This window comes from Hyalella azteca, unplaced genomic scaffold (genome assembly GCF_000764305.2).
Source record: "Hyalella azteca isolate HAZT.00-mixed unplaced genomic scaffold, Hazt_2.0.2 contig7054, whole genome shotgun sequence".
NCBI classification, from domain to species: Eukaryota; Metazoa; Arthropoda; class Malacostraca; order Amphipoda; family Hyalellidae; genus Hyalella; species Hyalella azteca.
In genome coordinates, this window is record NW_025937189.1 from 516,536 (window position 1) to 537,122 (window position 20,587).

The 20,587-nt window shown below is 38.3% G+C and overlaps 1 protein-coding gene and 1 long non-coding RNA gene across 2 annotated transcripts in view; one reads left to right on the forward strand and one right to left on the reverse strand.

The window, feature by feature from the left end:
* The window catches only part of LOC108668710, a 69,028-nt gene extending 48,995 nt beyond the window's left edge, over positions 1–20,033 (reverse strand). Inside the window, exon 1 of the mRNA XM_047881107.1 lies at positions 19,471–20,033. Coding sequence (XP_047737063.1) covers positions 19,471–19,578 — 108 coding nt within the window. The 5' untranslated portion in view covers positions 19,579–20,033. The remainder of the gene's footprint in view (positions 1–19,470) is intronic.
* On the forward strand, positions 12,905–13,862 carry LOC108668714. Its single transcript, XR_001930614.2, has 2 exons — positions 12,905–13,652; positions 13,781–13,862. It is a non-coding gene; the product is annotated as an uncharacterized LOC108668714 (long non-coding RNA).
* Positions 20,034–20,587: the final 554 nt, after the last annotated feature.

The following is a 20,587-nucleotide window of genomic DNA, read 5'->3' on the forward strand; positions in this document are numbered from 1 at the left end:
TTATTGCCAACGATGTGTTATTAAAACACCGTGATGAAAGCACGACACTCGCAGAAGGTTGTTCCTGCATTCGTTCAAGAACAAGCCAACAGACTTGCATTAATGAACATATGTCGCAATTTTTTTATTGAAACTAAAAATCATCAGTGAAGAATTTTTTCCCATTTTGTTTTCAATGAAACCTTGCCGAGTAAACCGACAAGCTTCCAATGGAACAAACAGTGTGACCTAATGCTGTGATGAAAAGCTGTAGCTTTTCTAAGAAGTTACTTACGCTCAGTGTTCACAGACAGAAGAGCTATTTAGACTCTATAGGCGGACGCAGGCTTGTAACCGCAATTCATTTAAAAGCTGCTGCAGTTTAGGCGCGAAGTCCGAGGCTCTGCGCGCAGAATTGAATTCGTTTTGTGCATGTCTCTACAACGGCAAGGGGGAGAAATGACAGCAAACCTTAACGCCGCGCCATAGACGACCAAGTTTTTGGACACGAGCGCTACTTCGAAACCAGCAGAACAACTAGGTAGTCTGAAACGTAAGCTGTCGGAGAAAAAAATCGTTATGCTGCCATGTGTTGCATATACAGTTGACATTCCTAGTGAGCAAAAGTACATTGTCTATAATAGAACAGTTCAGGTGAAAGTAAAAACTGATCAGATTTTTTTCCAAGTCATGACTACTACACCATTTGCACGTAATGAAATCTGTCAATCTCTAGACCAATGTCAGTTAAAAACTGAGAAGGCCTTTTCGAGGCAAAGCTTATCTCCTTTTCACCTCAATTTTACTGCGGCTGGACGATGCATGCTAGGGAGCTGAGCAGCCAGCGCACCCCGACCCCGCGATGTGAGATCATATCCGCGACCACCGCATTGCTGACAGGCAACCTACTGCAACGCGCTGTAGCTTCGCAGTGAATGACTGTGCCCTGAAGTCCACGTTAACCTATTAATTTGGTCCGTGATTTAAGAAGGTGGTACTCGCCACAGATAATACTCGCCACAGACAAGTATTATTTTTAATTCGACGACTGTGATGATTTAGCTTCGAGGACCATGGTGCAACATTTTCACCGTTTAAGGACATGCAGAAAGCACGAGGCACCTGCACCTATTTAATAGATTTCCCTCAAAATGCAAGGCTTCCAGAGTCATCGCCAAACTTCTTGCAAACCAGAATTTTTTATATAGTTAAATTAAATTCAATTGTGTTAAAATTCATAATGGAAGCCAAACTAAAAAAAAACATAAACATTCCAACATGAACTAAATGATTGAATCAACATGACTTCACTTCTGTAAGTTTTATCTGAACTAAAGAATGCCAAATAAAATATATTTTTTCCTCTAACCATGTCCCGTCTGAAACTCTCTTCTAATTATCGAAAGGAATATTTCAATGAACTATTCCCACATAGAAACCCTAAATATAGAAAAAATACCATTAGTTTTCGGGTATAAATGACATAAATGACTCAGCGAGCCTGATGAGTTGACATCTTAAGGTGATAACAGCAGGGAGCCACGGCAGGCGCCTGAGTATTTTATGAACTCGCCCATCGCTGGCAAGGTCAACATAACGGGCTCGCTGCGCCCTGCGTTATGTGCTCCAAGTAAATGAGCGATGTCCATTACGCTGGCACATCGCAGAGGCTTGGAATTACGGGATGGAACATTTTGTGTCATTAACTGGCATTATACATAATGGTAACAAATACACAGATATGATATGAGAAAGAAGAAGTAAGTGCCTGCAATGAAGCCGTTAAGTAATGAACTGGATAAAAAGGCAAGAGGAGTAAACACAGATTAAAAACAAAATGCAAACACAAAATTCTCGGAATTCCAAGTTTCGCAAATGTTGGTTACTATTGAGCGCCATTCGCACTACTTTCATATCTAGTAATTGAATTTCTACACTGTATTAATGATCGAAGACAGTGTCGTTTGGACCACTACGAACTGCATAAGAATGACTGCGTAAAGCTCGAGAATTTAAGGTTCCAAGAAGTCAAGAGTCTGGGGAGCAGTGGCCGCCTCAGCGGCAGGGCGGCGGTGTAGGCTATGGTCGCACGCCGCCCCTGCCTGACGCTGCTACGGAGTGCGTACTTCTCGGTTAAATTAGCATAAAGTAACAGCTGTTAGTCATAACTGTATATGTTATGCATAAATACTGGAATAAATTTATGATTTTTTACTTTGAAATTACACTTAAGAAACGCTGGACCTCGATAGTTTCCCGTAAAGTGGTTGTGATCTCCAACCTTATAGTTTTCTTTAGTAAACTCTTCATAGCAGACATAAACTGTCGCAGCGCTTCTATGGGAAGTTCAAGTGCGCGGTTCCCAATTAATGATCTTAATTAAGAGTTGTTAATGCAATGTGATAATATATGTTCATACGAAATTTACAGGTTTGAACTGCACTTCCTAGAGATACTTCGAATAAAATAGAAGATAAGATAGTGAAATGAGAATAATATACTATGATCATGTTCATGTTTTGCTTGCTTCGGTGTATGGAAAGAAATTATATGAACAAAACATACACCTTCGTTTTAGATGGTCGGGCAACAAGACAATATAATATTAGAGTGAGCGCCGAAAACCTTCTAGCGCATAACATCCTTAATAATATGATATGATGATTAACATGCTATCTAAATACTGAAACTATTTAAGATGTGCTACTATTTATTTTATTGAATTATTTTACTAAGATTTTATGATATTTAGAGCCAAATGATAAAATATAAATTCAGAAATGTCATTGTAGATTATTAACAGCACAATACAACGATAATTATAATATTATGTAATGGAACTTTCGAGGATTTCACATCCTGGACATTTTAAGTTTACTTGAAATGAAGGAAACCAACATTATAGTCTCTATCTCATCCCACTAATCCTGCCGGCACTCTTATCACTGCAACGAATAGCTGAGAGGAAGGGAAGCCAAACCAATTAATTCAGTGAAGTTAAAGACGCTCAATTCCTGCGGCAGCTCTCGAGGAGTCTCATTAAATTAAATTAAAATAACGTATACCAATAAAAAGGTTTGTAACCTAAAATTCAAGATATGCACGCAATTATAATTACAATGAATTCTCATAGAACAAAAAACAGCAATGATACAACGTAACCTGAGCGGCTCGATACCTTGCCTAGCAAACAGCACACATCACAGGTATGATGCATCCAGCACCTGACATGGCAAGCACACAATACAAGTAAAGTACAACAAAGAAATTGATAAGCTCAGAGATAACAAATTTACTCATCGAACATACACACGGAAAGTAAGCTAGCTCAGGAAGACCAGTAAGCGTACTATCACAGCATGAAGTACACGAAGCGATCGATTTATCGTCTTTCATTGGTCGGTTTAGCTTGAAAACTCGTCAGTGATTGGATGAAAAAGTTACAAACTCAACTATTTTTGATAGTACGGCCGAGGATATCAGGTCGAAGCAACTCGTAAGAATAAAAAGCTGGTCGGACTAAGTAAACATAATTCCACATTACTGTGCCTTTGACGCGAATACAACAATCAGTTTCCCAAAATAATGATACGGCGATCTTTCCATTTGAGTTTCAAAACCAGTCATAAGTGATAAATTTGAAAAATTTATCGTTTATTTATCATTAAATTTAAATTATTAATTGCTCTTTTTCAGCAGCAAAATTCAGGTAATGATGGACTATTTCGTGTTTTCAGTGGTCGAGCCCACCACTAAATGCTTCGAAAAACTCGCCGGGCTTTCAAGTGACGTGCTGCGCGGTTACTACAAAGCGTCCATACACCAACCGAAACTATATCCATCATCAACGACCCCAACTTTATTTAGATTACAACGCGGAATATTCAAAATCCAAAGACCCACAAAACATCAACTATGTAAATAATATAAAATAAAATTAGGTTTAATCGCAACGAAGAAATGAAAGCGATATAGCAATACGGCATGCATTTTTGTGCCATCGCGTGTCTCTATACATTTCACATCTTAATTGAAAGACTAAAAGAAGTCGTAAACAAATTTGAGAGGCAACAAATACAATTTTAATTATATTCCCTTTGGTCCCGGATTTCAAAGTGAGAGGATTTTAATTCAATGTAGCACCAGGCACGTAGGCTTTTGTTTCTTTCTTTTAAAATTATTCTAAGACGAATCATCATTGGCTTTGTTTAATAAAAAATTATCATTATTTTCAAAGGTTATACCATTTTTTATCAAAACTGAAATGATTTTCAGGACAAATTAGTACTGCAGTGCATAGTTCGGCACAGGTGCTCACTGTGAACAACTGCGCAGCGCACATGCAGAGTTCCATTAACTGCCCCAGAATTGAGGCGAGCTGGGCCATACCATGAGTACTGCTGCCGTGCGCTATCTACCTATTCGAACAATATGAAATTATACAACGCAATATGATGGAAATCTAGATTTCTTGATGAAACTATGATATGACAGCGGTTTCAACACAAAACAATAACAGTAATCTCGATGCAACTTGAAAATATGCTTCAAATAACTTTTGATTAGAATTCAGGCGCCAAATCTGAACGTAGTCGGAAATGTATATAGACAACTAGAGTTTATTGGAGTGGACATCGTGGATAGGTTTGTAAATGCATTATTTCTTCATCGCTGAGCTCTGGATGACCGTGTGGTTAAGAACAACAAAATTGGATTGACAGCGAATAAATCCTAAATCGTTGTAGAGCAGGTAAGACGCTATGCGTTTCGAGGTAGTTGGTTGTTCAATAACTATCAACTAAACTCAAATCTTTCGCTGCGAATTAAAATTACGCGGTCTCATATGCCACCTCCAGCATTCCGCAGCAGTTGACCGCACTCATCAGCGTTCACGGAAGCACGACCGGACTTACCGATGCGGGATGTTAACACGACCACGAATAATGTGAGCACGACGTAGGCGACACGAATCCTGCCGCACCGCACGCTTCACTTGCTGCACCAGACAACGGAACTGCGAGGCAGTGCAGCCTCCTCTGAGTACCGAAATTACGCAATATTTTCTCCAATTATTTATCTGAAACTATCAGCAATAAGTTAGTAATTTAGAGTTGAACTTCATGTAAAGCTAAAGTACAAGAAGTATCATATCAAGCTAGATCCCCCCAATGAACCCGGACATTGAACTTGAGCTCAACGAGAATTAGAGGTTATAATTGACCTCGTGAGTTCTTGAGCTCTTACGTCGTATCCCTAGGAAAGGGGAAAAAGGACTTCAACTCCAAGAAATAGATATGACGAACTATGTTATCGTACATAGATGAACTACTCAAGCTTCGATACTATAACGGAAATCAATCCATCGAAATAATGTCCATAATTTATACCACTGGAATATTCTTCGGTAAACAAGTATAACGATAGAAACGTGCAGAAAAAACTGGCGTGATGAATAGGGGCACTGAGACGACCCAAGCCAGGAGTTTTAACTCGCATTGCGGGCACGTTCACGCTGTAACAATAAATTTTGTATTTCATCAATCCGTGTATTGTATTTCGTCCATCCGAAATAAGGAAAATGAAACATCTAATACATGAATATTGTTGATCTCTCCGCACCGATATCGTCAGTTTATTCGCATTTCCACTAACCTCGATTTCATTAACAGGAATACCTCCTCCTTTCCCAAGTAACAAGAATACTTTCCCAAGTAACAAGAATACTTTCCCAACTAACAAGAATACTTTCCCAAGTAACAAGAATACTTTCCCAAGTAACAAGAATATTTTCCCAAGTAACAAGAATACTTTTCCAAGTAACAAGAATACTTTCCCAAGTAACAGAATACTTTCCCAAGTAACAATAATACCTCCCCTGTTCGTCTTGCTAGAGGACACACCGTGCATTGTTATTGTGAAGCAACAGCTCAGCCACGAGGAAGCTCGAGCTGCGCACCTGTGAAGCAACCGAGTGGACTTGTTGAACTGCGGCTCGTCTTAATTGCCGCTCCCAGCACCACAGACGTAAGATCTTGTTGCATGACGAACAATTTCACAAGATTAATCAACGGAATTAGCGTTAGAAGAATTATCGCGAACTTTTTCTATACGAATGACCTTTTAATGACAACGACAGAATAAGTGAAAGCTCATTCTAACTTCATGCATTACCTAATTATGACATAAATATCGCAAAAACTCGGTATATTATATGATGACAAAAACGTTTATTACACAGACAAAACTACGATATAAATGATGAATACTTTCTAGCAGATACAGCTATTATTAATTATTACAATTTTTTCTAGTTGGCCAGTATCCTATAATAGCCGTTATGTTTTGCTGAGCTTTCATCACAAACATTGCAGCAGTTAACGGTCACCGAGCTTGTCCTCTAAGATTTCCCTTTGATTTGCGCGGTATGAACTTCTTTTTAACGGTAAGACTTCCGTTAAAAGACGAAGGTGTCGGGCCGAATCTTCTCATTTTATTATTTTCAAGACTACCAGCGATTGTATGTTAAATGACGGACGGCATTTGTCGTCGGGAACATTATGGTACCAAATATAGTTTCGAACTGGTGCACAATTCTGTTTAGCGAAACTAAGAAGTTCTACTTTGATATCAACAATCTATCAAAGCTTTGTGTAACGTTGAAAATGGATTGGACAAATTAGTTAAGTCTGTAAACTTTTTTCATTATCTTTTTGATTAGTAAGTGTTACATTGACTCATCAGAAATTTCAGCTATTTTGTGTATGCATTAATTTATGAGGAATCGTTCGAGTACACAATTTGTGGCCTTTGCTAATTTTTAACTTTTTCTTTCCAATTCATATCCACTTTTTTGCGACAATGATTGAGATTATATCATCGTCTGAACGCGAAACGTGATAAACATGATCCACCACAACCACTCAATAATGCTTGAACTGTGATAGAGTATATATAAAATATATATAAAATAAATTATATATAAATATAGACGCCGTCTAGGCCGAGGCCGTAAACGACAAAAAAAAGAGTAGATAACGATAAACGATGCAGCCTTTCGCTTCAGTGGTGAACGGTGAACAGTAATAAGTCTGTGGATAATTTCATAGAATATACACTGCATGTTTCAGAGGGCTTTCACAATCATATTTCATCACAACGTACTGGTGTTGGTTAAGTCGTAGAGGAATGAATACTTCAATTCATGGTTGGAAACAAGATGATAACACATTTATGATACAAATCAATTATCATTCCTCTTTGACGAATAAGTTCGTCCGATATTTAAGAAAATCCCACGACTGGGGAAAAATAGCAGCAGCATGCAGCAGGCATCCATATGTGAGTAGCTGTAGCTACAGTCATGGTTGAACTATACAGGGTGTCCCAAAAAAACGATACTCAACTTTGAATGGCTGTAACTCGGAAAGTAATAGAGTTAAAAAATTTTGGAAGGTCTGGATTTGTTCCCTTTGTTTTGCTGCATCTCTCCACCAAAAATCAGACAGATCGATGTAGCCATGAGCGTTGGATAGAACTTTCAGTGACATGTGCTAAAATCGTGCTTGCGCAAAGTTTTAGTAAGATCATTTTGCATAATCATTATGTTGTCTTGACATGTTTTCTTTTCGCTGTTCTATTTTTTGTATCTTTGGTGAGACAAAAACATGGCAATCTTTGGTGAGAGACAATCATGACAATCTTTGTGAGAGACAATCATGACAATCTTTGGTGAGACAAAAACATGGCAATCTTTGGTGAGAGACAATCATGACAATCTTTGGTGAGAGACAATCATGACAATCTTTGGTGAGACAAAAACATGGCAATCTTTGGTGAGAGACAATCATGACAATCTTTGTGAGAGACAATCATGACAATCTTTGGTGAGACACAATCATGGCTATCTGTGGTGAGACAAAAAACATGGCAATCTTTGGTGAGAGACAATCATGACAATCTTTGGTGAGACACAATCATGACAAGCTTTGTGAGAGACAATCATGACAATCTTTGGTGAGATTTACCCACGAGGTGTATAAGGTTAGCCCACGAGGATATCCGTCTTTCAGTTAAACATTCTTGTTACGTCACTGAGATCAAGAAACGTAAACAATCCCGCCATTCCCATGACGGATTGGTTGACTGGTTTTATCGCATTTCGGTGATTGGTTAATGCCCGTTACGTCACTGAGATCAGTGACGTCTCAGGCGAACAACAAACTACATCCGCAAAAATGAGCCTCTCATGGGTCAACCTTAGTTCAACCATGGCTACAGTAAGCTACACTGCGCTGCACTGCGTCTTGCTTCATGCCGTCAACTTTTACCATGGCGGCAAAGCACCGCAAGTTGCCAGATTTAGCGCGTTTAAAAATCAGACCTAACAATGACTTGTAATTTCGCCACGAGAGTTTCCATTGCGAGCGAAGAAGTAAGAGTGAACAATGCACGGCGATCTGCGGAGCTCACGGCAGACTCGCTATCTAATCTAGATGTATGTATAGCGTCAATGTGAGTTGAAACTGTGCAGCATCACGTTCAATGATAACGAACGTAGCAATGATAAAATTAGCTTGAATATAGACGTCTCTCGGTACAAAGAAAGACGACTTTAATTGGTGTAAAATCTTATAAAATAATTCAAATTCGAAAAAATGTAATTGCTTTTTTAATTATTAGATTGAAGAAAATGCCATGTTGGCGAGAGGGATCAAATTTATGAAATAGAAACATGTAGTGAAATCTGTGTCATGTATCATGATTTCTTCGATCTCATATTGAAGAAATTCTAGTATAATTAAAGGGGCAATAAAACAGATAAATTGGAGTACACGTGCAGGAAGAATAAGCAGCAGTTAGGCGGCAAGTCGAGAAAGTCAAATGCAACGCGTGTAAATTTGTTTGATTCTACGGTCAAACAAGAAGGCTATAGCTTTTTTATTGATCGTAATACGAGGCACATTCTTTCATTTCTGGACGCAGAATGCATTTGGTTGGATGCAGAGCGCAACATATAGTGACCAGAATGAAGAAAAACTCTCAACTGCTAGTCACATCAACTGCAGTCATTGACATAAAATTGTGAATAACTTGGTGCCTGACACGTGGCTTTTCAAGCCACGCAGCAAGCCGACTCAGCTGCACGGTCAAACACTTCCACGCAATCTGTCACCGAATGTTTTGAACTGCTTTCATTAGCAACCGTCCAGAATAAATACTAATCTCTATTGATTACAGCTAAAATCAATATTTTAGATGGCGAATTGGATGAAGCATGTAAAGACACACAAATTTTCAGCTGATTACAAACCGTCTTCATTTAAATTCGACAAAACCTGTCGCGCATCCAATGACGTCAAACGTCTGCTATACAATACCCATGCTGGCCTACGAAAAGCTGAGTGGTCGTAACTTTCTTTTCAGACTCTCGCTGCTGAATTTTTATTATAATCATAAAATGGACATTGATAATAAATAATTGGTTCCCCGTGAACTTAATGCAATTTCACCATGTCAAAATAGCAAAGTCGATAGCTTGGGAAGAGAGAAAACAAATAATAATGAGCCGCTAATATCACTCGTAAATCTTGTAACGCTTTAAAGACTCTGTTTTCCGGGTTTAATGCTAGGTATGCTCGCGATGCTGCTCGACACGGAAGGCGAAAGTGAGCGTCGCGCCTCGTCATTTAGCTTCGCACTTCACGCAAACTTAGAAGCTTGAGGCTCTGCATCTGTGACCAGCGAGCGATGCTCAGCGGCTAGGTGCGAGAAAGAAAGTAGCAGGTGAGATCTTCAAATATCTTAATCAAATTCTTGAGCAATTAAAAAATTTAAACTCCGTGTTTTGCACCAGATGCATTAAAATATAGCATAATAAGAAACTTATATGGATTGTTTACACTGCGGGTTAAAAATGCATTTATGCACATAACCCACGTAATATAATAGATAAATAGGTAGAAAAAAATTTTAGTTGAATGTTAATGACTAGTTATCAGCGAGAATATATTTATTCTAGTAGACTCCAGATAAAAAAAGTAAACTAGATAGATAGGAGCATTAAACATTTGTTTCTACACGATATACCTCTTTATACATATGGTCATTGTTTAAATAAATTTTTAAATGATAGCATAATTTTGCTAGGTTATACGACCGAGCTACTACATCAAATGAGACTCAATCAAGCTCGAGACTCTTCTCAATTTCCAAAGTTGGACGAAATTCGCAGGCCGGTAGTCATGTTGGCAGAGCAGCCATTTATTTCTGCTGCCATCACAGTCAAATATCTTCAGAAGTTTGCAGGTTGGATTTCATGTTATTAATCACAATCAGCGCAATATTTCAACATATGACTATCGATTACCTCTAGCTCTAAGAACCTCATACATGAAGCAATACTATATGGACAACGTAGAAATGGAACAAAAATTCTCCTTTCATGTCATGTTATAAGTTTGAAGCGCACATGCGAAGCATCACAAGGATCAAATGAAAGTCATGTAATTGGTTAGCAGCGTGAAGAAAAAATGTCCTCCAGTCAGAAACGGAGACAAAAACCGTAGTAGGAACGGTGCGTCCGCGTACAGTCCCTTCCATGGCTATTTCTTATGTCTGCAAATTATAAAAAAACTCCTAAAAACGCAAGCCTCTTTCAGGTGCAGCAATATTACCAGCAGGTGCCTGACACGCAATATAGCTAATAACTGGTTCAATTAATTTCTTTCACAAAATGAGTGTAAAAAAATGACTAATTTTCCAAAAAACACGGACTTTTGGCACGCAAATATGTGGTCAGCTCTCAAATTTCGACCAAGAAATTGGTCAAAGAGCGGTACACAGATGCATAAAAAAATTCTTCCCTCTATATAGATCAATGATTACACGGAATGCACTCGTAACGAACGAGAAGTGAAATAACTACATTGAACATGGAATTCACATGCCTATAAGATGAGTGGAAGAAACGAGTAACGACGTATTCTTTCGTATTAATCAAAAATAAATAAAGGCAGCATGAACTGAAGCCAAAATTTCCCAGATCTTCAAGGTCAAACCCTTGGACTCGGCAACCTTGGGCCAGTGTGGATCATGGAGAAGCAACGGTGAGGAACACGTCAAAAATCCTTTCAATAACGACGGTGATTACACGCATACATTTGAATGAGATTTGTGGTGTAATTATACCTTTTTTGAAACTTGTGTTCGCAGTTTGCACGGCCAAATTTAAATAGGTTTTATCCCTTAAACACATCATGTGATGTGGCATGAAAAAAACAATGCGTCAGAGTTAACTAATTTTATTTGCAGTCAGAAAAAAATACAATCATTTCGAGTTTGCTTCATAAAAAAGAATAAATTTCAAACCAGATTCAGAGTAGCAGGCAAAATGTGAGATGTTTTGCAAGAAATCTCGGCCGTGTTCGCCGCGCGGGCACATTCCACCAGATAACAAAACTTTTTCAACCTGTAAATTTGCATGTGCGAACAAACGAAGCTAGGAAAAATCTATTTATTTACTGTTTCACACTGAAGATGCATCGCAAAATTGGACGAGCAAGCTAGACTGCAGAGCGGGCCTTCTTCTTTCCGGTTTTCCGTTATGCGCGCAAGCACGATGCAGCTAGTTGCTCGATTTTTTCCTTCTATTTACATGCACCGAAAGAGTTTCTACCACTCCTACTCACTTCCATGAAAAAATTTCTAATTTGTTTCTCTCCGAGCGTTAATTTTCTGGAAGTTAAAGACTATCGGAGAAAAGAAACATAAACGGTCGGGGTTAGCAAGGTGGCGACATTGGTAGAGACTTTCTCACAGAGCAGGGACAGTTCGTACCCTGCTGAGGGAACTGCACGTGTGAATGTAAACAACACGAGGAATAAATGTTGAGCGAAGAGAGTTGCTGAAAAAAAACTGAACAAAGGCAGCCAATAGAGTTCAATGCACAGCATCGAGTCTACACGTCTTTGCTACGGAGTGTTATTTCAGCGTACACACGGTGGAACCAAAGCTGCATTGATGGAAGGCAGCGCTTAGCGTAGTTATTCAGTCGAAACGTTTCACAAATCTACAAATATAGCATTTAATGATGAAATTCATTCATTGTTCATACAAGCAACTGAAACATACAAATAAAATTAAGTTATTGTTTAAATATAGTGTGTCTCTGTAAGGAAATGAATTCAATGAAAACATTTCAAAATAATTAGTTTGTTTATTGAACATCTATCAATTATAATTGCACTCGAGATACAAATTTAGAAGGTTTGTCGAATTATTGTCAATCATTAATCACGCTTAATGTATTGGTGAAGCATTATGTGTGATTATTATCCCATTTTAAAGTTTTGATTATAATATTTTCATTCGGTAGTTTTATCGGCAGCTGAGATGAAAAAATTACAATGAGAGTCAACAATAGCGCCACAACGATGATGCTGTTGGTCCAGGTCTCATGTACACCAGATGAGCGCATATGAGAGCGCTCGCAGATGTGGAACGAGAACAAATAATGTTCTTTGTCGAGAACATATAATATATTCTCAGTCGCGAACATATAATGTCTGTATTCGAGTAATTCTTTTCTATTCACAATAAAATGGTCTGCTATCGTAAATTTAATATTTGAGTTGAACATTTAGTGAAAGCTGCTGAATCTAAATTTCGTACGGGTCTTGGATGAGGATGGAAAAATTCATCGATTGAAAGTTCTTCAATTGACCGTCTGTGGCCATTATTTCTTGGTTAATTGAGTCAATGCAGCGTCATGAAGTGTTCTTAAGTGATAAATAAAAATCTATAAAATTCAAGTCTAAGACGGTGAATTAGTTTAACGTCACAGCTAACACGTCTCTCAGTTTTAAATCCAATTCAATCGTGATAAAAAGTGGGCGGTCGGCGCTCATGCAAATTGGCAGTCTATAAGAAATTTTTTTCCATATTAATGAAGTAGCGACTAGAGAGATTAAGTATAGGTTAGGGAAGTTGAAGTTAGAGCAACAAAAGGAGAGACGAGAAGGAAGAAGTTGGTGGCATTGAATACTTTGGTGACGTCCTCGTCTTAATGATATAACTTTCTGCTAACACCATTGAATTGCGCATGTGAAGGGCCCTTATTTAATACTTAATGCATGTTAAATTCACCTCTTGGTCCGGCCCAACATTTAATAGCTTTTCGACGCATTTATTGCTTTGCTTCAACGCAGGCCGCAAGGCTCTTATCAGTTACGCGAACCACTTGGCACTTAGTTATTTCACCTGCCTCGGTGTGAATATTCGGTTCTCTGTATTAACATTATATATTCTAAGTGCGTCAACCGGCTTTTACTAACTACTATCTTCTTGAGGTTGGGCCGACCTTTACTTATTAACCTAACTTATTAACTTTAACGTCACTAATAGGCCATTAAGCCACTTCTGAATACCGCCTACGGCAATATTTTAGAAGGTGTGTATGAGCGCCAATTATCATTGAGATACCTTAAAATCTGCGCATATTGATCATACTTTCTATTGTCTCTTGATATAGATTCTAATAGCCTTGGTTCTACCACTTTCAGTATAATTAAGTTCCTGTCTTACCGTGGATGCAACAGCTGCCTACCGTCTTATTGTGACTGGCTCCTCGTCCTATTTAGATACTATCCAGTTCCTGTTATCAGTTAGGTTTCGAGGTACGATTTGGGGATATTGCCATGCTCAATTATTGCCGTTCAAATTGGAGATATTGAATATAATTGTTCACTTGCGAATAATCGGCTCAATGGTTCTTTGCAATTAAACCGGTCATTTCTCATTTCAGCACTAAATGTGGACTCCGCCTCCGAGATTCTCTTGTGCTCTCGGAGATCTGCATTGGACCCAATAAAAGTTATTAGAGCAGTTATATTTGCGTTATTTCCTTACAAGTCAGTGGTTGGACAGCTGAGAATGACAATCAGACCGTTAGGCGTTAGGTACCGGACAGCTAAAAGCGAGTACATGATCTTATATAAAAAAAGTTCTACTTCTACATAATTTTACGCACAAATGCGTAATTACATATAATATAATTTCGTGACAGTTTCAGTCGCCCATTAACGTACAATAAATTTGGCATCAGGGCATGCAGCAAGAGTTTACGGCTGCAAAGTCTTCACCCTTTGAAATATACAGCGCATGCCAGTGTTGCCTTTGTCGCAACATTGGTTCGTAACCGTCAACAAGATCAAAAAGTCTACATCGCAGATGCTAACATTGCAGTGGACGGCACCAGCAGGTGTCGCTGTAATTTATCGCATCGTTTGCTAGAGAAGTAATCGATATTGAATCTGTTGACGTACAAACAAGAGAAAACAAACATCAAATAAAGTATAGACACAAGAGTGAATACCCTCTAGGTACACATGCCTCATGAATCTATGAATATATTAAGGCGAGCAGTCACGTCAGCTTCGTATATTATGTCAAGCCCCTATCTCGAATTCACTGCAGACTAACACAGTACTTTTATTATCGTCATTATTATTATTCTACGAAGCATTTACCGTGGCGTCTGGTTCTCATAAACTTCGAGGGCACGTCACACAAAAGGTTAATAGCAAGCCAAAAACTTTTGCAACCCACAGGCAGAAGATGACACGACTCCAGCAATTTTTGTACTACCAGTGAACATTTTGGACGACAATGTATCCAAATATTTCGCAAATGAACGAGATGCTCCATCAGCAGAACCTGGCGTTGGTCAAACCGTTCGTTACTCAGGACGCGGGCACGGCAGGCGCGCTGGGCTGAGCTTGCTTGGTGCATCATTGATCTCGCGGTGTATCACGCCGCTATCGCTATTTTAAACGACTGCTGATATGAGCTCGTATACGATATATGGACAAATTTAATTATTATTCACTGGCGGTATAAAGGATTATTGCTGTTGAAAATAATTATTGCACATATTTCAAGTTAATTTATAGCATTGGCTTTAAACAGACATTTATTGTGCCTCAAAAGCATCACAAACGATTTCATATATTCAGCGATCTTCTTTTCTACCAGCAGCTAAGAATTAAGACCCGTGTTTTGCCGTCGGTAAACGAAATTACGAACAGACTTCAAGAATAACAAGTTCTCCCTAATTTCGACTCTCGCAGAACATCTTTCTTGCTGTCAGGTGCCGTATTCAAGTGATAATGTAACAATAGTTTGTTGATTATTCATAGGAACCTAGTCAGCAAAGACATGTGCGATGCGCAATCAAGGGTGATCAATTGTTCGTCCTTGAACTCAACAGCTCTGAAGTGGGCCAGGAATTAATAAAATGTACGGAGAACATTTCATCTTAAATTGGTCCACAAAAAAGTCGTTTCCATTCTACAAGCAGAATTTTTGTAGCATTCATCATGCAGAAGAGGATTACGAAAATTAATTCAACAAGTGCATGCTTTCTCATCGCCTAAATTTTCAAGACAACCATTACATTTTTTGGGATTGAATAGTCAATGAAACTTTCTTTCAAATGTTAAAACATTCACAGCCGATCGCGTTTTGACTGTAATTAAGACTTTACTGCTAAAGCAGCAGTAAATGATAATACAGTAAAATTTATTTCATAGCGAGCTATTAGCATTGAAATGATCACTCCACAATGAAAATAAATGAACTTGAACCGTGTCAGTTTGCAGAGATACCTCGGCTTACGAACTAATTGATTCGTTCAGTGACTGGGATCCTATGACGAAATTAAATGTTCGTACCTGGAAAAAGTATTAGTATTTAATGTGTATTGACACAATTAAATAAATTATAGTACCGAATCGCTTTGTAAGCACCTAACCGGTTCTAAAATTCGGTTTGCAAGCAGAGACGTGTTCGTAATTAATATGTGGAAGCAAAAAACATCTCGAAGCGACGGTTCGTATGTGGAAAATTTTGCAAGTATAGAAGCGTTCGGAAGTCGAAATATCACTGTGTTTCTCTTTCTTGGTTCTTCAAAGAAATCTCCAGTTGTATAATAAAAAAATTAGACATTCATTATTTATAATAAATGATAGGAAACTTATGCACGCAATAGAAAACCCACGATGATTTAAACTATGGATGAAACAAAATATCCACCTACATGAGAAAAGATATTTGATCGAAATTATTGATTTGACCTACACGACAATTTTGAACATTGGAGACAAATGATACCTACTCTGTGGAAGATTATAGATTGCAGGGTATTTTTCAAAAATATTTTCAATATTTTTTTTTGCCGGCTTTGAAACGTTACGACCAACCAGTAATGGAAACCATTGTTCGGAAAGTTTTCTGATCGGGTACCACTTGGAGGTTCCGTAGTCCCCGCGTACCACTAAGTACCAACCGCGGACTGAAGTTACTAGATGAGTCGTTGATACTTCGCCTTGATGACATCTTTCTAAATGCGCTATTAATTGGAGCATTAGGAAATGGAATTTTTTAATTCAATGGTAGTCCGGCTGAATGAGGTGGGTGGCGTGTAATAGCTGCTGCATATCATTGCCAGATTATCTTGAGATGCATATTTAACATTTGTGAAGCAGAAAAAAAATTAACCGTGAATCGTTGATGACCCTAGCTGAAAGATTTCGCGATCCGCCTGGTAGGCTATCGCGTACCAGCAAGGTTTCCGCGTACTATAACAGTTTGAAAATCCTTGCCTCTGACGTTCACGTACGTTGGCAGCATGAAATATTTTACCGGTGCTCAATGCTCAGGCCATGCCTACATACGGCTTCCGTTGAAGTGTAAAATTTAGTCAAAATCTTATTTTTAAACGAAGTGATGTCTCGGGTACCTAGCTGTCTTCATACCTTCGCGAATATTTTCATTTTCTTCCATTGAAATTTCGAAGGTGGTCACTGAAACATTATTAATGAAAATAGAAATAATTTTGAAGCGATTTTGCTAATGTATTCTAATTAGCAGTTGCTTTTAAATCAACTCAGTGAGCGATTCAATTGAAGTTAAGTACTGAAAGAACTCAAATGCTCAAATAACAGTTTTTTTATTTCAAAACATCATTGTATGACTTAAGTATTACTACACGCGGGCGAATGTTTCAGATCGGAATGAGTCAGTTCACGTCTCATAGATTCTCGCAGCAAGAGGAAGCCTATACGCTGAAGTCATGCGCTAGTGTTCTAACATGCTATTGTTCTTCTTCTTTTGCAGTAAAATGGGATTGTAAGCCTTTCATGCTCGAATTAATACAAATAAACCGGCGCCTAAGATCTGTAATAGAAACACAAAAGTAGAGGTAATAAGGAGCTTATCGTTCTGAAATTAATCAAACATAATAACGGAATTTTTGCTTGCGTTTGAGCGAAAGGCATTACCATGGCGACCGCAGAGGAGGGCGAAATGTTCATACTTCCGTAAATTTGTTAAATAAACAACTGGAAGCATTGGGCCAATATAGAGGCAAATTTTCTAAGATAATAACAAAATTTCTCAAGCTGAAAAGTTTCACTGTAGTTTCAAGAAATAACAATTAAAATCATTAAAATTCAACTCGTTAAAATTCAACTTTATCATCTAATTGAGTCTAGCTTAGAGAGGCGCAAGATAGTGCTGCATCTCTTGTGCAATGATCTCTTAGAAGGCATCACATGCTTCTTATCATATCACGATACGGAGAACTTGGATCTAGAAAGCACGTGACAAACTTGTCTCGCGGATACACTTGACATCTCATGCACCTGATGATATTAAGCTTGGATGAATTATTACTTTTACAATAACTTGAGAGAAAAATTATATTTTCAGTTTTTAATTTATCTAGAAATTGGTTGCTTTTTTCAGACAAAATACAACTGGTACTGTTAATTGATGCTAAAGCTTTCAGTATTAATGCATCATCTTGTCGGTCGTATGGAAGCTGATGCTTTTAGACCACCAATATGAGTAAAGTGATTGATACAAAATTATTGTATTTCAAGTATTATTGAAATTACAATATTGAAATTATTGTATTTCAAGTAATATTGTATATTTCATACAATATTATTATTGTATTCATTTCACCTACAGTTTTATGAACAATTCTCTTCAAGTTTCTAATTCATTCTTTCTTTTACTATATAATGACATTCATTTCAGAACCACACCCAACCTGAACAAATGTGATCCAACTGCCTTCTAATGCTGTGCGATTTAGTCAATATTAAAGTTTAAAAGATAAAATATATATCTGCTCAATACCTAACAGACCTAAATTTGAATTCAGCTACGAAATGCCTTATTCTATTTCAAAACAAAATATATTTCATAACTATTTTAATTGTATTCATAACAATTAGAGAGTTAAAGTAAAAGAAAAAGTTCCATTGAAAGTAGCGGCAGGAAGGCGAGCGCAAAGATCAAGCAGACCGGCCCGGCTAGCTGGAGCTGCACAGGTGCGGTGGCAGCTGTAAGAGTCGTACAGGTGCAGCTACACTTGTGTCCAGAACCTGACGCTTCATCAGTAATGGCGACAGCATCGACACCCACCTAGTGGCATGGTAAATGCACTGGACGTTATTCCTTACTAATTACTAATTACTAAGAGGGAAGCTCATAATCCCAAGGCGAACGTTCTTAACAACAGTGACATGGCTCGGAAACATAGGTGGTCGACGTTGTCATCTGTCAGATCTCTTATTCCAGCTATGAAAGAGGATTACATTTCCCCTAGTAAATATTTGGCAAAATATGTGTGCTCTTATGAGTGTGGGGATGTGTACATGCTTTGTACATTGAAACTTTTTAAACCAGGTGCAGCACTTCAAGGATATTAGAGGCTAAACATTTTGGTTAACATATAACATGTTTACCGTACCAACAATTACTCAAATGTAATTTTCAACAATGAACAATCTCTTCAAAATTGAAGCACATTTGAAACCACCCTGATATAACATAAGAAGTAAAGGATAAAACAAATCGTAAGATGACTACTTTATTCGTGAGAAATAAAACGTGATCTATAAGAGGTCATTTCCGCAGCATTGTAATCTCAAGATATGAGCACCGCCATTTCGGGCTCCAGATAACTGCATGAGCGGGCTGCGAAATGGCTTAGTTAAGCCCTCATATCATAATAGCAGGCTTGGTACGAGGCATAGCTTACTTATTGAATTAAACCGAGACAAAATTTTGCTCGTATATCATAATAGCAGGCCATCTCTGGCGGCCATGACAAGCACTCGAGACACCTTTTCATGATAATATCGATTAGGTAGTACCTAAAGATGACATTCATTCATAGAAGTAACGTAACGACGAAGAGAGAACAGCCTAATCCTCTTAAATTTCAAGCATAGTTACAGATATTATAAATGTTATGTTTTTAGTTAGCAATAAAACGGTACATAATACATAATTTCATTAGGTATCCCCTGCCAAAGGATGAGTAGCACCGATTCTCCCGAGTTAGGCTCGGGTGGTGGCACGAGTCGCGCGTGGTTGCGTCAGGCAGCGGCTGACTATCTTATCAGTTAGCGTCACACTCACGGCATAGTAGTCGTAGTCCCACAGCTCTCGTAGATCGTTCTCGGCGAACTCAGCCAGCGTTTTATCTTCGTAATCCATAGCGTCTGTCAATACTTTGCTGTTCCACATTTGAAAACAATTTAAAATAATACGAAGTCCTTGCTAATATTGGTTAGATTATTAGGAATACGGTAATGAGTGAATAAATAAGGTGTTACCGAAGTCATGTTCGACAGTGTTGCACCCATTCACTTCAATAACATCAATCTATTGACTATTCCGTTTATTAATATCTATTGTTAACCAAAATGAAAATATTTTTGTCATTGATTGTCTCACAAGGAAATATACTTTGTTTACAAGTTTTCCAGGAAAAAATATGTCCAAGAGCACGCTTTTTTTCATAAATAAACAGCCAGATGTTTGTCGATCATTTGTGAGACTTGCCAATATCGATAACCGTAAACCAAGTTGCCAATGGTAACGTCGATGGGAGTGTGTGTTGTCCGGTCGCTAGGCACTGCTACCCTACTATCGGGTCACCAGTGATCGTGAAGATCGGTCCACGCTACACACCCTCACTCGACCACGGCCGGCATCTCACTGACTAGAGAAGCGAAGCGTGTCCACGCTGCGCTGCCACTCTTTACCATCACGCCGGGCGCATATTTGAACTGCGGCGGACCAACAGCTGATGTTAGACCATGAAAAAACTTAGGCTCACCAGGAAATCCCCACGCTTAACGTCACTATGTGCTTAAAATTATGCTTGTGATTGATGAATTCAATTTCATTATGGGCTGCAATGATTTATTGATCAAGTCTCCTCCCAGCACAATCGCAAATTTTAAACGGCAATTTAGTAATCACGTCCTCCTATTCATAAATTGTAATTGAATTTCCATGCTAAAAACCCAGCAACTTTTTGCAATTATTCAACGCCACTGGACAAAGAAAGATTCTGCCCCAGGTTCTTGAAGTATAGCAGTAGTGAGAAGACATCAATATATAATAGTTAATTAGTTATTACGACCACGCAACGCTCACCAAAGACCAGTCAAGACTTGCCGGCATCTCCGGTGCTAAGACTACCAGAAGAATCGTGATCATTTATCTTAATAACTCAAGAAGAGCAATG